Consider the following 15,391-nt stretch of genomic DNA (forward strand, 5'->3'; position numbering starts at 1 on the left):
TTTCATCCGTCGCCGACGCTCGGCGCGTGCATCACCGATGGTCGATCCAGCGGTAAGGAAGAAGAGAAGAGAGAAGCCGGGAATCTCGTTGTCCTTGTCTCGACTCCTCATCCCGATTGAGAATCGATGCCCGAGGAACGCGCGACGCGGCTCATCTCTCGCGGTAGTGCAGTGACACACGCGAACGTTAATTAATCCGTCCGGCCACGAGTATATTTTCAACGCGCGTCGCCGATGAATCACACGCCGGCGCTCCACTTCCTCCTGGCCCGCCCCGCAGCCTCCCCGCCGGAGAAGAGAGATGCTCGCACGACACCGAGAGGAAATAGAACGTTACGCGCTTGGATCCGGAGCTTCGCCCGCGGGGAATCCGCGCGAGCTATTCGCCCTGCCTGATCCGTCCCGCGTTTAATCGGCCTATTCTGTAGAAACTGAAGGAGTAAGCTGACGAATTGATTATTCTCGCTGTTTCCCAACAGACTGCAGAATCGAGCAAGTAGAGATTTCAAACATGTCAAAGATGATCATAAAACCCCCACTTGCTCGATTCTGTAATCGGAAATCAGTAGAAATAATCAATTTTCTCAACTCACCCCTTTAGCCAACTGGTCCCGATATCCTTCCACTTTTAACGACAGTTTTCTCTACTTTACGTCATTGCGTGGATTATTATATATGGTGAAAAATGGCGAAACAATATCCTAGGCTAGTGACATTGTTACGAAGTAACAGAATAGGCTTTTACAGATTTCACCTCGAAGCGGAACTCTCGGTCGCACACGGTCACTCGAGGTGAACGGCGATTTCGTGTATTTTAAGAGAGAAAGACGCGTTTTAGAGAACTCCCCCCTCCCCCTTTTTCCTCCCCCTATGTGTGTGTGCGTGTCTCTCGTCCTTTTGCTGGCCCGCGAGCGTCGTCGCTCCCCACGTGAGTCACGGCCGTGGCCCCGTGGCGCGCGTTCTCCTCGCACTCTTCTTTATCCCTCGTCTGTTTTGCTCGTGGCGAAGATCGATGGCAGGATTGGACCGCCGCGCCGAGTATTTTGGTACGCCGCGGTAGGACACGCTGGAAGCTTCCCAGATCGTTCGCCACGCTCGACTTATCTGTCTTTCTCTCTCTCTCTTTATCTCTCCTCCTCCCTTTGCGTTTAAATATCAGTGGCGCGCCTCCCTCTGAACCCTCGATTACGATAAGCGTTGCCCCCGACGCTCATCCGACGACGAATCGCGACGACCGAGAGATCGACGAGGAACTTGGCGTTCCCCTCGGACGTCGTCCGTAATTAATAATCTATGTTCCAATGCGCAGCCCTCAGCGTGTTCCGATCTACTTATCAAACGTGAGGATCGATGCCGGGAACCGAGAGGCTGCGGATAGTCCGCGGACTATTTCCGTGCGCTTTGAGGAGGCAGAATGCGCCCGTAGAATGCGGAGTGTTCGGGTTATTCGAGGGCTCCGCGACTCGTAAGATGCGTGTTTGGATCTCATCGATAGATGTTGAGGCCGTTCCACGTGACAGCTGTTTCATCGCCGGTGGAGTCTCGCGAAAATCGCTCGTTTCGTTTTTATTTCTTTTTTTCTCGTCTTCTTCTTTCCCTCCGGGCATCTCGCGTGCGACTTTTCTCCGCGCTTCTCATCTCAGCGGAAGAGCGGAAGGCCGAAGAGAAAGCTCGCGAGTGTATCGCAGAGCGCGCGCGCGCGCGTCCGCCGAAAATAGGAACGGACAACGACGTGTTAAGGGCTTGAAATATCCTCGGATTGGGAAAGCGTGCGATTGTTCTTTGCAGGAAGAGCCACGCGCCGGACGTGCGGGTGCAGCTGGACGTCTTCGACGATCAACGGGAAACCGACGAGGAGCTCACTAATCACGGGCCACCCGGGATCGACCTCTCCTCCCACGTGGACGTCTTCTACGCCATCCTCGGCCAAGTAAGCGACCTCGCTTCAAAAAAATCCAAGTCTCCTGCGCGAACTTTACGCTCAAGGCATTTCCAGAATTAAGGAATTAAGTGAGGGTTCATATTGAACAAGGAGATAATGAAAAATAACGTGGATTTCGTCATTTTTGCGCGGAAAGATCTCAGTTGCTACAACATCGCTGCAACTGAATAGAAACCAGATGAAAGCTCAGCGGCAAGAAATGTAATCTCTGTTACCGCGACTGAAAACATTCGTGTGGACAGTTTCGGGTCGTTTTTCATTCTGAATATTCATATGGACATTCTCTTGCAGCTGTGTTGAAACTTGGTTTAGGCAATTGAAGAGTAATTGATTGACGTAAGTAGACAGAGAAGATTTCTTTAGATTTCATAAAATTTCTTTAATTGAAACTCATTGTCTCTTGGAATAGAACATGTAAACGAATCTTTGATTTAACAAATTTTCAACAAAATTGTTTAGCTTCTCGAACAATAAATACTTGATGTCTTAATACTTTATGTGTAAAATAATATTTGATATTAAATTATATTGTTTATATTAAACACTAAATCCAAAGTATACCAAATCCAAAGAAATCTTTTTCTCTGTGTAGAACCTCTTACAGGAATATTTCTGTGATTTATCGTCTGGTCCCCAGGCAACGGAAAATTTACACATCATTTACACCAACGGATTTGGTTTTATCCGTATGATAGAGAAGAAGAATCGGCTTAATAATTTCCTAAGAATTTCCAGTCACAGGAACCGTTTATTTGTTCACTGGTAATCTTTATTCTTCGCCACGATGCTCGGCAAATATCTTCGACATAGGCGTCCATACGTGAGTTCGTCTTTAACGAAGGCCTCCTCCGAGAATGAATTCGGTTTCGTTCGAAGCGAGTGGAGTACATCGCGTCGCGTTGTTAGCCGCTCACTCGTTAAACCGCCAGTGTCAACCAGTCAATCTCCATCTCGGCGCTATTCTAAGCACCGCTACGGACAGGCATGAATAAAGAACGTCGGTTCGTGAGACGTGTGACGAAATGCAGCGTACTCTCAGGTTGCAGACACTCCGCAGGAGATACCGTTCCTGAGTGTCCTGCAGCATCTGCTGCGACTCGACCCAAAGGACGCCGCCAGCGATCTGGCATGGGACACCGCGGAGACTCTGGTGCACCGCGCCACGTTGCTCGAGAGCCGCGAGGACGCGACCAAGTTGCTGAGGTCGCCTAGTCTTCAGGTGAGTGCCCCGCTTCACCCTTCACTCAGTCGCAATTTCACAATTTTTCTTTGGCGGAGAAAGAGAGAGAGAGAGAGAGAGAAGTCATTATTTATATATTCAGAAAGAAATTAGTATATGATAGATATTCTCATGTATAAACAAGAATATTATAATCCTCTTAGAAAACGTTTAGTCTTGATCTGATGCACAATCTGTTGCACTGATTCAAGATTAAAAACTTTTAATAATATTACAATATTCTTGCTTATATATAAAAATATCTATCACTGATTTGTGAGACTTTCTTTCTGTGTGACGACTTTTCAGTCCTCAACTTATCTTTATAGTTAAACCTGAAATTAACATTCTGCTAAAGTAAGGTCCACTTCAAACTGATCGAAGATATGGTTTTAAAGTTTATGAAAAACCCATTCTTTTCTCCATTTTTCGCTGATTCTTTTGGTTCTTATCTTCCTTACGAAAAAAACAAACGGCAGATTTTGACGGGAAACCTCGCTTTTCTAATCGCTTGTATCTCGGAAACTCTTGATATCTCGTCATTTCCGCAGGGGAAAAATTATGAAATTCTCATGAAAAATAATGCTATGTAAACAACAGTCGCAAAACAATTTATATTTTGTATAATTGTCTTTTTGTACAATTGTCGATTGAAAATGATGATGAATTTTGTATGGTCGAAAAATGGTATCGCGCGTCGAGCTCGCGAACGAGAAGCCGAGGGAGGGAAGCGATCGAGGCGCGAATCGAAAGTCCGTCGTCTCCTCGTGAAATACTGTCGTTGCGCTTCCTTACGCAACGTATCGCGCTAAACGCTTCTAGGAATGATCATTGTGACACGGTGAAGGTGGGTCGGGACGATCATTCAGACGCAGTGCCTCTTCCCCCAGTATGAGCCGCTGATGAATTTATCCGCCGTGACACTGTTTTTTTTTCTTCTTTCCGTCTCTCTTTTCGAACTTTCGCCGACTATACAATGAGGTGGGTATCGCGGGGGAGATCGCAGCGGCTGTGGTTACATCAGATCCCGATCGTCGAAAATTTCTCGACTACTCGCGAGTACTCGCGTAGGGGAGGGGGAAGACCGTCAATGTCAACCGCGCTAACGCGAACTAATGTAACACTCGGGGCGCCGCGTCCCGCCGCCACCGGTGGGTACTTTTACTTTCTGCCGTACTTGACCGAAAGACGCGAGTCCATAAAAGAAGAAACCCGTACCACGCTTCATGTCGATGAATCACGAAGCCGTGCATTTACACTCGCGGACTTAGCCGTTCCTTCCATAAACCGCGCAAAGAGATATATGATCTTGCGCGGCGAAGAACGAGACTTATCTCCAAATTTAAGTTGAAGCACCTTGAAATGAGGTGAAAACCTCCCGTCATCTCTTTATCTCGCTGAACTCGTTCTTGCGAAAAGGTCTTTCTCTTTTATCGCTCGTTATCCAAAAAGAAGCGTCCGCACAGAAGCGTTAATTATTGATACCAAGAGCCATCTCGTTTCGAAAAGTGATGCGAGTCCATTATTATCCGTTTTTGCTTTTTTTATTTTCATAATGATCTGCAAACACAACAACTGAATTATCGATTTCTTTACGAAATTGGATTTACATCACTTCCAATCGAAGAGATAGGGGAGGCCCGAGACAAATTGGCTAAACCGGTAAGTTGGCTAATCAATTATTTCCGTTATTTTCTAACAGATTATGGAATCGAGCAAGCAGAGATTTCAAACGTGTCAATGATGATCATGAAATTTCTACTTGCTCGATTCTGTAACCTGTTAGAAAACAACAGGAATAATCGGTTAGCCAATTTGCCCCGGCCTCTCCTATTATCAGGAGAGAATAGCAAGACGAAATAACATTTTTTGATGATTAAAGAAGCTTCTGTACATGGCTATTTTGAATAATTAATAACTTAAAATTTTACACGGTTGCTTGAAAAATAGTAGGGAACTTTTTTGTTCACATTGACTAACTACATTCACTAAACTATAAGTATATAACGGATGTCTCATTTAACGACAGACATCTGGATATGCGTTCGGCGTGTCGGTATTTGTGTCTCGGAAGTTTTTCTGAGAGAAAAATTGACGAGAAACCGATCTCGTTCGAAAAGCTTGCTTTATCGACAAAACTATCGTTATTATAAACATTTTTAAACGTTGTTGAAATTAAAATACGAAGTAAGCTACGCGTATTTTTGATATTTTTTCAGACGAATCTATGCTGCCACTGCCGCGGCGCCGACCAGACGTGCGGAACGTCGCGCAAAGCGTCGCTGCCGGCGAGCAATCCGACGCCACCCCTGCCGCCACCGCCGCCACCCCCGGCGGCACCGACTCCGCCGACACCCCCGAACATCGGCTTTGTCTTGCCGCCCCCGCCTCCGCCGCCGCTCTTCGCCAACATCGTCACCGCTGATGCCGCGATGGAGCCTCCGATGCCGCCACCTCTGCGTGTACCTCCGGTCGCACGCGCGCCTACCCCTGAGCCGCCCAGCAATCATGCCAGACTGCTGCCGCAGCAAGAGATTCCCACCCCCAAAACGAAGATGAAGACCATCAACTGGAACAAGATACCGAATCACAAGGTGCACAAGATTGAGGGAAAAACTCGTGCCGATGAATAAAACCGGCGCGATCCTTTCCATTCTAAAGGGAAGGATTCAGTGAAAAGATATTAATAAGAAACAGCAAAGAAATTCTACGTCGATGCGACAATACTCTTTGTCGAATTATAATTATCCCGGTAGCATAATAACGTAAAAATCAGTTCGAAATTTGTCGGAAAAGATGTTAAAACTTGCGATCGTTAGGTGATCGGCAAACGCAATATCTGGTCCCTGGTGGCGAATGAGCATCAGAACTCTCCGATGGCAGACTTGGACTGGGCCGAGATGGAGGGCCTGTTCTGCCAGCAAGCACCGCCGATGGTACCGCCGACGACCTGTGCCTCCTCGTATGGCATCGGCGTCGACACGGAGCGACGTCGCCGGGAACCGACGGAGGTAACTTTGCCGAATGTTACCTCGCGATATTTTTCCAGTTATACAAGTCGTTTATTTTGAAAATGACATGTCCAAAATTTGAAAACCAATAGTAAGTCCAAATATTGGAGAAAAGTCAATAATTTCATTGGCTGGGATTGCAAATTAATGTGGAAAGAAAATGAGAACGAGGGAAATGAGAAAAAAATTGTCTTAATCATTCCTTTCTTGTACGTATATGGTATCTTTAAAATTGTTTTATTTCTTTTTCTCTTCCAGATTGCGTTACTCGATGGGAAAAGAAGCCTGAACGTGAACATCTTCCTGAAGCAATTTCGGAGGTACGATAAACGCAATACGAAAAATCGCAGAATTACAACTTCCGCTCACGCACCTTTGTATATTTCAACAGTTCAAACGAGGATATAATCCAGTTGATCAAAGACGGCGGTCACGACGACATCGGCGTCGAGAAGCTGCGCGGTCTCTTGAAGATCCTGCCGGAGGTGGACGAGCTCGAGATGCTGAAGAGCTTCGACGGCGACAAGTCGAAGCTCGGTAACGCCGAAAAGTTCTTCCTGCAGCTCATCCAAGTGCCGAAGTAAGTGTATCGAATGATTCGACGACTCGCTCCAACGAGATACAGCGAGAACGAGCTAATCGCGATCGGCAATTGCAGTTACAAGCTGCGCATCGAGTGCATGTTACTGAAGGAGGAGTTTGCCGCGAACATGAGCTACTTGGAGCCGAGCATCAACTCGATGATTCTCGCCGGCGAGGACCTCATGACGAACAAACCCCTGCAGGAGGTGCTGTACATGGTCTTGGTCGCCGGGAACTTTCTCAATTCTGTACGTAATTCGGAGAAGGGACATTATTTTATTCACATGTTGACCGTCAACGTTGATTTTCAACGATTACGTCTCAAAGCTTAATCAAAGTGCGAACGAATAAAGATAAACGATAAACAAATGTCATTCACGATGCGTTTATCTATGAGCTCGTTTTTCATTGGATTTTTATTAAAGATCAGTTTAATTTATTACGTGCAATTAGTTACGTTTTAAACGTAAATTAATGAGACGTGACGGTATCACCTGATACAGTGATACGCGTGGCAGTCAACGTGTTAACTTTGACGGCAAATTTTGGCGACCAACTCGAGCACCCGAGAACCGATCGGCGGTCATATTTTCGCAGGGCGGTTACGCTGGCAATGCGGCGGGCGTGAAGCTGTCTTCGCTACAGAAGCTCACCGAGATTCGAGCGAACAAGCCAGGGATGAATTTGATACATTACGTGGCACTGGTAAAAACATCAGTCAATTTTTGCTAATTACATATATGCATACGTATCAATAATTTATACGTGTGTAATTTTGTAAAAATTATATGGATGGTATTCGTGCATTTTAGCAAGCCGAGAGGAAACGGAAGGATCTGTTAAGTTTTGCGAAGAATATGACTGCCTTAGAAGCAGCGACAAAGTAAGAAGGAGGAAAGAATCATTTTATACAGTCGTAATTATTGCAAAACACCATTGTTCATAGCACTCGTCAATTTTTATCCTGCTCCAGAACGACGATCGAACAATTAACCAACGAATTCAATAGCTTGGACACGAAGATCAAGAAGATCAAGAGTCAGATCCAGCTCTCTTCGACCGAAAGCGATATTCAGGAGCAGATGGCACAGTTTCTTCAGGTGATGAATATCAGATATAGCGCGAGTAAAAAAAGCAACGAATTAATGTAATCAAAAATATTTTTTAAACTGTAGAAATTAATTAATTCTCAATCCTACATTTTCCTTTTCTTATGAAGACACGTTTCCGTTAAAACTTTTCTTACAATAATTACAAATACGAATAAATGAAGACGCATGAAAATAAGAGGTCGAAATTCTTATTGAAAAGCAATTAAAATAAAACTGAAAAAAAATTTTTTAAACAAGATAGATAGAATAAAAATAAATTTTTATTGAAAATCCACAGATGGCCGAGCAAGAAATGGCGCAGTTGAAGAGGGACATGGAGGAGCTCGAGGGAGTGAGACGATCGCTCGCGGAATTCTTCTGCGAGGACACGAACACGTTCAAGATCGAAGAATGTTTCAAGGTGTTCCATCAGTTTTGCCAGAAGTTCAACCAGGCTGTCGCGGAGAACGAGAGGCGGCGTATCCAGGAAGAGCAGGTCCTAGTACGTCGCAAACAGCGCGAGGAGCAGTTGCTGGCGAGAAAACGACTGCGTGAGCTTCTCATTAGAATATATACGGTCCTTGTGACAATTGCAAAAATAACTTCTCAGTTTCATAAAAACACGACTTATTTCTTTCTTACTCCTTTTTTTATTATCCTACCTCGATAAACGTTTTAAATTTATGCTCATTGAATGCGCAGTAAACAATCAAGCGGAGACACCGGGCTCGGAATCGGAATGCAACCTGATGGACTACGGACTTTTCGATCTCCATACCGGTTTACCTCAGCGAACTTACGGCCGCAGCGAGGCTAAGGTGAATTTTGATTCTATTCTATTTCATATCTATTTTAGCAGTTAATCAATTATATCAGTTATTTATTTGAACCCTTAGAATATAACCAAGATTTCCATTGGACTTAATCTTAGTTTCTAAGTTTCTTTTTAACACTTTCACTTATTTGTACGAATTGATATTTTATGAATTTAATTTTTTTCTTTTAAAAGTCTTTCTGAGACCGATTAATTAATTTTTAAAAGTAAAATTCTTTAATTTAATTGATATCATAATGTGTTTAACCTGGGACAAATTTTATGATATTTACAGCATGAGAACAAATTTTCGTTACAATATTTAGCTCAGAAAGTAATCAGATATTGTCAGATAAAATACCAATGAACATTTCAACGTTATTTGCAGATGAAAAGATTGCAGAATGGCGGCGTCACGTCGGACGAGGACGTCTCTGTCACAGGATCGCCGAGTATCCGACGTCGTTTAGGATCCTGCTCCGGCGGTCCCGATCAACAATCTACCAAAGAAGACACGTACTCGCCAGGTATCGTGTTGCAATTTATATTACATTCGCTACAAGAAGCCGATCAAACATATATTCCACGTTCATCGTTTGTATCATTCGACAGATATCACGCCTAACGGCACGCTTCGCCGACGCAGGAGCAGGATACCCTGCGAGGACGATGACGGAAATTTAATGGACTTCTTGCGCACCTCCGGCCAAGATAACACGCGGGAAAGGAAGTCGTGGGGAAGTTTAGGTATTTGCACTTCGAGTTAATCTCACTTCAACGAATAATCAATATAATCATCCGGCTATGCACCGTTGAATCGACCTAGTCGACGAGTCCATTTAATTATTCGAATTTAAAATCAAATTTAATTATTCCTCTGATATTGTCGCAGACCGATCGTGGGCGCGGAGAGCTCGCGGACAGTCACGAAGAGGGGATCTTCTGAACGCCGATTTCTCGGGCGACCGGGAACGACCGAGCTCGCCGTCTCCTCTCGCGGAGAGCAAGCCGTTTCTACAGGAGGAGGAAGTTAAACCGACCGGGTAGGTCAACGTTAATGTGACTTTTACGTTGAAGAAGCGGCGTGACTGACTCGACTGACTCGTATTTCGACAATTAGGAAAGCGTGGCGACAAAAGATCGAGGCGTGGCTGTCGGAGAACGAGAAGGAGGATCGTGCGGGCGAGCAGCTTCAGAGAAAAGCGAAGCAGTTGCACCAGGCGAACCGACGGTCCTTCGAAGACTCAGGTGAGAGAAATTTATTCTCTGGCATTCATCTCAAGAAGAATGAGTGCCGACTCTAAAGCAAGACGTTTCGATCGCAGAAAGCGAAGGCAAGAGCTGCGCGACGAACACCTTGGCGGAAGACCAGTCCATACACGAGGGATTCTCCGAAGTTTACGACTGGCGGCCGTCCGTCGAGAAGACCGACGTGATGCGCACAATGGAAGCCATCGAAGGTATGTGCGCTTCGTTTTCTGATTATTTACATCAAAAGTTTGATCGTTGCCGAAGTAGCTTAGCGCTAATGACAACATGATTCTTTTTCTTTGCGCAGTACGACATTTTAAAACATTTTATTTTTCATTTTATTTTATTCTATTTTTTATTTATTCAAATTACTTGGATTTACCGCAAATAAATATTAAACACATATTTAATTTTACTTAGATTTGATTACTTTTCAATTTTATTTAAATTTTATTATTTTATTTTATTTTATTTTATTTTATTTTACAATTAATTTATTTTTAAATCTAGTAGTAAGTTTACGGACGGGATTAAGTTCGTTCCAAATGACGAACTTGAGAGACGCCAAAGAGAGACTTGATAGAATCATTAAGACTAACTACGTTCTTCTTCTTATCTAGAAGCCCAACCACTCTCGTCCCAGGACAAGTCGCCCTGGCGAAAGTCGAGCTTAAACGTACCAAATAGTATGGAAGAGACTGATCCACGTTATTCCCGTAGACTTAGGTCCAGGCTCAGCACCGAGAACGCTCTCGTCCCGAGCACACTGCAGGTATGTCAGAGAATTGGAAAACGATTTTTAACCTTATCATTTCCTCATTCGAGACACTGTACTGCATGCAACTCTTTCATTCTTTTAAATCCTTCAACGATAAGTATAAATGCTTAACTCTTCGCGTGATTCGTGGGTAATTTGGGAAATACTAAAAAATTTGAATTAACTGTAAAATTTGATTAAATTAAAGGTGAAAATTTCCGTAGAACGAGACTATATATTTGTAGTTTTCAGTAATTAGTTTTCATTCTTTCAACGAAATTGATCTAACATATTTCAATGATATAGAGTTATCTATTAATTCTTATCACGACATATTCGCAGGCTATCAGAGAGGAAGACAGAAAGAAGAACAAGATCACTGACACGATCAACTCGGACACGCAGGACGAGCTGACGATCTACCTCCGACAACCTTACACCGGGTCGCAAGCACCGGCGACGCGGCGCTTCTCGAAGCTCGGCAAGAAGCCCACCGACGAGGAGAGAATCAGCGATAAAATCGAAATCGATTCGGACAACATCGAGACGCCGCCGGCGACTAGACGGTTGTTCAGTCCGCCGAAGGATGTAAAGCCCGTGGAGAAGGAGCCCTGTAAGCGAGAACGTTGCAGTAGTTCCCTCCAGAGAGAGACGAAGACTGCGATCCTGAAGCCCGTCGGTTCCAGCACGGATCTCGGTAACGGTGAGTGAAAGCGAAGTCTACAATACAAACTGAGATACCATCTTGCGTCGACAGATGGATTTCCTATTGAGAGAATTGTATCTGACGATTATTCCGTAGGCTCACCGTAATCCCCTCAATTCTATCGCTATTCTACATTTATTATTTTTACATTCAGATGCCGAAGATCGAGTCGAGGAAGACCCAGCTTACCTTTTTATCGTCGTATCTTTTTACAATTTCTAATGTATTTTTGTCGAAGAAGACAGGCGCGAATCCATACAGAAAATTCATATCGAATCCCACGGTTATCCCTGGGGATTTGCACTAAAAACCCAGATCCTAGATAGGAATCTATATAGATTCTATGTTGTTCTAACTTTTGTCATCCGCCGATGAAAAAATTGAATTCACAGGATAATTCACGAGATTTTCGTGAATGGTAGAAAGACTCCCCGAAGAAACTATAAAGATCGACGGCAATATAATTTCTTATTATTACTGGTACAGTTATTTCTGTCTTTAGGCAACTTCGACAGGTACTCAGCGACGCGGCGAACCCGCAGGTACAAGAAGAGCCAGGATCCTGGGGACAAGTCGGACGCGTCCAATCCCGAGCTGGTGTACGAGGAGAAGCCGGCGCAACGGCCCAGCACGTTGGCTCTGAACGACAACGAGGTGAACAAAGCGAACAACGACGAAGAGGAGGAGGAGGAGGAGGACGGTATGTTGCGCGTCTGGCAAGACAAGTTGAAGCGACGTGGCGACACGTCGTCGTGCGACATCGACGCCGCGCTGGCGGAGATCGCGCGCTCCGGTGAGGACCTCCAGCGTCTGTCACGTTCGACCACCGGCCACAGGAGTTCGCGGCTGCCGGTCAGCCATCCGCCACCGCCGGTGGTGGCGGTGACCAATACCGTGTTAAGCCCGGTCATGCAGGAGTCGCGACCTCGTGAACCGGTCACGGTGCTCGCCGAGCGGGCGGTGACGAGTCGGGAACGTCATCGCAGCATGATCGACCCGAGCCAGGTGAAGGAGGCGGTTCGTCTGACCAGCAGCCCTCCCGTCGTCCAGGTGAACCAACAGCTGCCGGACACCTTCCAAAGAAACGAGAGTTCCCCGCATGATCCCCGCAAGCAGGATCAAACGCGAGCGCGGGACAACAACGCTCCGATCGCGGTCCCGGACGAAGAGGAACGCGCGAACCTGGGTTTGAAGAGCAGCCGCTTGGCATCTCGGAAGGATAACATGGTCGTTCTTCAGGCGGACGATTCTCGCGACCGGTAGGTGCATTAGAAGAGAAGGTTTCAAACGTAGGAAGAATTTGAATCGAGCCAGATAAAAATTAATTTCGGGGCTTGCGTGTGGCGAGTCAACTGCCTGGATTCTTTGAATTTTGTTAATGCGATCTTCTGAAATATTTGAATATTGAATATTGAAATATCTGACAATTGAGAATCGGTCGATTCTGAAAAATATTTTGTTATTACGATTTTCCGAATATTTTTACTTAATTCTTATAATCCTCGGAAATATTAGAAAACGACTTGATTCGACTTTTAATCAAATCGACTCGATTCCACCTTCCGCAGAGGAATTTACGTAACTCTGGGAGATCCGATTCGTTTTCAGCGTGCTCGTGACGCGACAGAGCTCCGTGTACCGCGGCTCCCGGTACATCCCCGACATAAGCGTCACGTCCTCGGCGTCACCGTGCGGCAAAGGCAGGGATCAGGAGCTGAACGACGAAGGTTTCGAAGAGACTCAGAGCCTGGTGTCGGAGACTCTGAGCCAGGAGACGTCCTCCGGTAACTATGAGACCGACACGCACGACTCGACGCGGTGCTCGCCGGCCGAGCTGGGTTACGCCGGTGAGAAACGCCGCCGTCGTGAGGACGACGACGACGACGACCTGGACGGCCGACGACGCTCGTCCGTCGGCGGCAAGCTTCCGAAATCGCGGACGGACAAGAGCGCGTCGCGGGCCGTCCCCGCGGAGAAGTCCAGCTTCCTGCCGAAACGTACGGCGAGCGGTGGCGCGAAGCGCGAGACCGCGTTGAGGAAGAGCGAGTCCCTCCGAGAGAAGAGGACTGTGAGCAACGTGCCGAGCAAACCCGCGTCCACCACCCGGAACGAGGTGGAACGCTCGGGCTCGCGCAGCAGCCTGCGCAGCTCGCGGAGCTCCCTGAACAGCGCGACGTCCGTGAACACGGTGCGCAACCTGGCGTCCAGCCAGCACGCGCATTTACGCAGCTACACCTCGGCCATCCGCGCGCTCACCAACGACCTGAGGAAGAGCCCGTCGAGCAGCCCGTTGCCGCCGAAGGACGCCGACAAAAGGCGGCCGGGCCAGCCGCGAACTACAGTCAGCAGGATACCCGCCAGCAGGAGCAGCAGCAGCGGCAGCAGTGTCGGCCCGGCGGCGAAAACCCTGCGGAAGACGCCTACGGTGAGTAGTGTGCTTCTTCTCAAGCTGGTTGTTGTACGGATGATACACGGAGAGAAATATCATTCCACCGGTGGGAAAAGCAAATACTCAGTTTGCTTCCTTTCTCTTATGCAAGCTTGGGCAATAATTAATGGACTCGGTTAAGTTGAAAAGTTAAAATCTTCTAACTTAAACAATTTTAAATAAGTCAATTTCCAAGACGAAATCCACTCTTTCGCGGCGCATTCTCTCACCGACCATCGAAAATAGTTTCCCCGGGGAAAATCTTTCCTCTCGCCGAGAAGAGATCTCAAGTTTCGACGGACGTTTCTCAAGCGAGACACGGGAAGGAATAACACGCTTTTCAGAATAGCCGTGCGGTAAAACGCCTTTAGAATTTCATTCAAGGCCTCTCATGAGACACATTGGCCACACAGGTGATGCCCGACGTGTCGAAGGTCACGAAGGGTCGGCCAATCGCCTCGCGCAGCAGCAGCAGCGGCAGCAGCGTCGGCCAGCAGTCGATCGTGAACGGTCGACCGGTCGGCGACAAGACGTCCGTCACGAAGAGCAAGCTGGTGCAGCCGCGAGCTGCCGGCGCCAAGAGCCACAGCTTTATGCGGCCTACGGCCGCCAGCGTCAACAAGGGTTCCATACCGAACCTGCCCAAGAGCATCAAAGCTATGGTCAAGTGATATCCCTTCTTTCGTCCGGGGGAAACTTGTCATCTTGTCGTTCATCGCGACGCCGTCGAGAGATCCCAGTCGACTCGGCTTAGCAATTACAACGTTCGACAAATAACGAGATCACATAGAACGAAATCAGCGGGTCTCCTCGACGATCTCGTAGCCAATATCAAAATCCTGCCCAGTAAGCAAGAAACATTAAATCAATTTCCCGAAACATTGATTTTATGCGAATTTTATAAGCACATTTCGACATAATATTTTATGTGTTTTTTAATTGTTATTTGATGATATAGTACTCTTAAATACGAAAATCATAGTGTATTATTATTTTTCATGTTGTTACAAATATCGTTAACAGTGACGTTGTACACAACATAAAGAACTACATATTTGAAAATATTACATGTTATAAAATATCATTGTTGTAATAACGTAGTGTTGATGATTTCTCGCTTACTGGATAAGAACGACGATCGGTTGGGCGGACAGCCGATCGAGAGTTAGCGTTATCGCTATATTAGCCCGCAAAATTAGATAACGAATTATCAATTATTTTAGTACATATACAATCGTCCCTTCGCAGCGCCGAGGGACAAAATAAGCAGAGACCATATTCCTCTGATACGCGCACTACCAACACACACACACACACGCACACGCACATACATACACACATGTACACGTACAAACACAAAGCACACACGCACCAAACAATGCAAGTTCTCAGACCAAGGGAAAGTAATAATCAAATAATCAAATCTATTCGCAGCTTTACGCGACGTCCATGTTGTGACCAAGGAAAACCACGAAGGAGCGCCCCCGATCTTTACGTTTCGCGCCAACCAAATTCCGGGGGTTGGCCTCCTTTCCGGTATACCCTAGAGTATATATATATTTAAAGCATACTGTGTAACATACTCGACTA

The 15,391-nt window shown here is 46.2% G+C and overlaps 1 protein-coding gene across 1 annotated transcript in view; it reads left to right on the plus strand.

Annotated features, from left to right (window-relative positions):
- The window catches only part of LOC106740555, a 37,000-nt gene extending 21,845 nt beyond the window's left edge, over positions 1–15,155 (plus strand). Inside the window, exons 6-27 of the mRNA XM_014611720.1 lie at positions 1,789–1,930; positions 2,982–3,161; positions 5,381–5,755; positions 5,981–6,172; positions 6,431–6,492; positions 6,564–6,752; positions 6,831–7,002; positions 7,352–7,459; positions 7,567–7,637; positions 7,728–7,854; positions 8,144–8,396; positions 8,548–8,663; positions 9,048–9,186; positions 9,272–9,406; positions 9,552–9,702; positions 9,780–9,907; positions 9,985–10,119; positions 10,531–10,682; positions 11,010–11,370; positions 11,876–12,632; positions 12,982–13,798; positions 14,215–15,155. Coding sequence (XP_014467206.1) covers positions 1,789–1,930; positions 2,982–3,161; positions 5,381–5,755; positions 5,981–6,172; positions 6,431–6,492; positions 6,564–6,752; positions 6,831–7,002; positions 7,352–7,459; positions 7,567–7,637; positions 7,728–7,854; positions 8,144–8,396; positions 8,548–8,663; positions 9,048–9,186; positions 9,272–9,406; positions 9,552–9,702; positions 9,780–9,907; positions 9,985–10,119; positions 10,531–10,682; positions 11,010–11,370; positions 11,876–12,632; positions 12,982–13,798; positions 14,215–14,472 — 5,020 coding nt within the window. The 3' untranslated portion in view covers positions 14,473–15,155. The remainder of the gene's footprint in view (positions 1–1,788; positions 1,931–2,981; positions 3,162–5,380; positions 5,756–5,980; positions 6,173–6,430; positions 6,493–6,563; positions 6,753–6,830; positions 7,003–7,351; positions 7,460–7,566; positions 7,638–7,727; positions 7,855–8,143; positions 8,397–8,547; positions 8,664–9,047; positions 9,187–9,271; positions 9,407–9,551; positions 9,703–9,779; positions 9,908–9,984; positions 10,120–10,530; positions 10,683–11,009; positions 11,371–11,875; positions 12,633–12,981; positions 13,799–14,214) is intronic.
- Positions 15,156–15,391: the final 236 nt, after the last annotated feature.

This window comes from Dinoponera quadriceps, unplaced genomic scaffold (genome assembly GCF_001313825.1).
Source record: "Dinoponera quadriceps isolate SergipeBrazil2010 unplaced genomic scaffold, ASM131382v1 scaffold396, whole genome shotgun sequence".
Classification (NCBI taxonomy): Eukaryota; Metazoa; Arthropoda; class Insecta; order Hymenoptera; family Formicidae; genus Dinoponera; species Dinoponera quadriceps.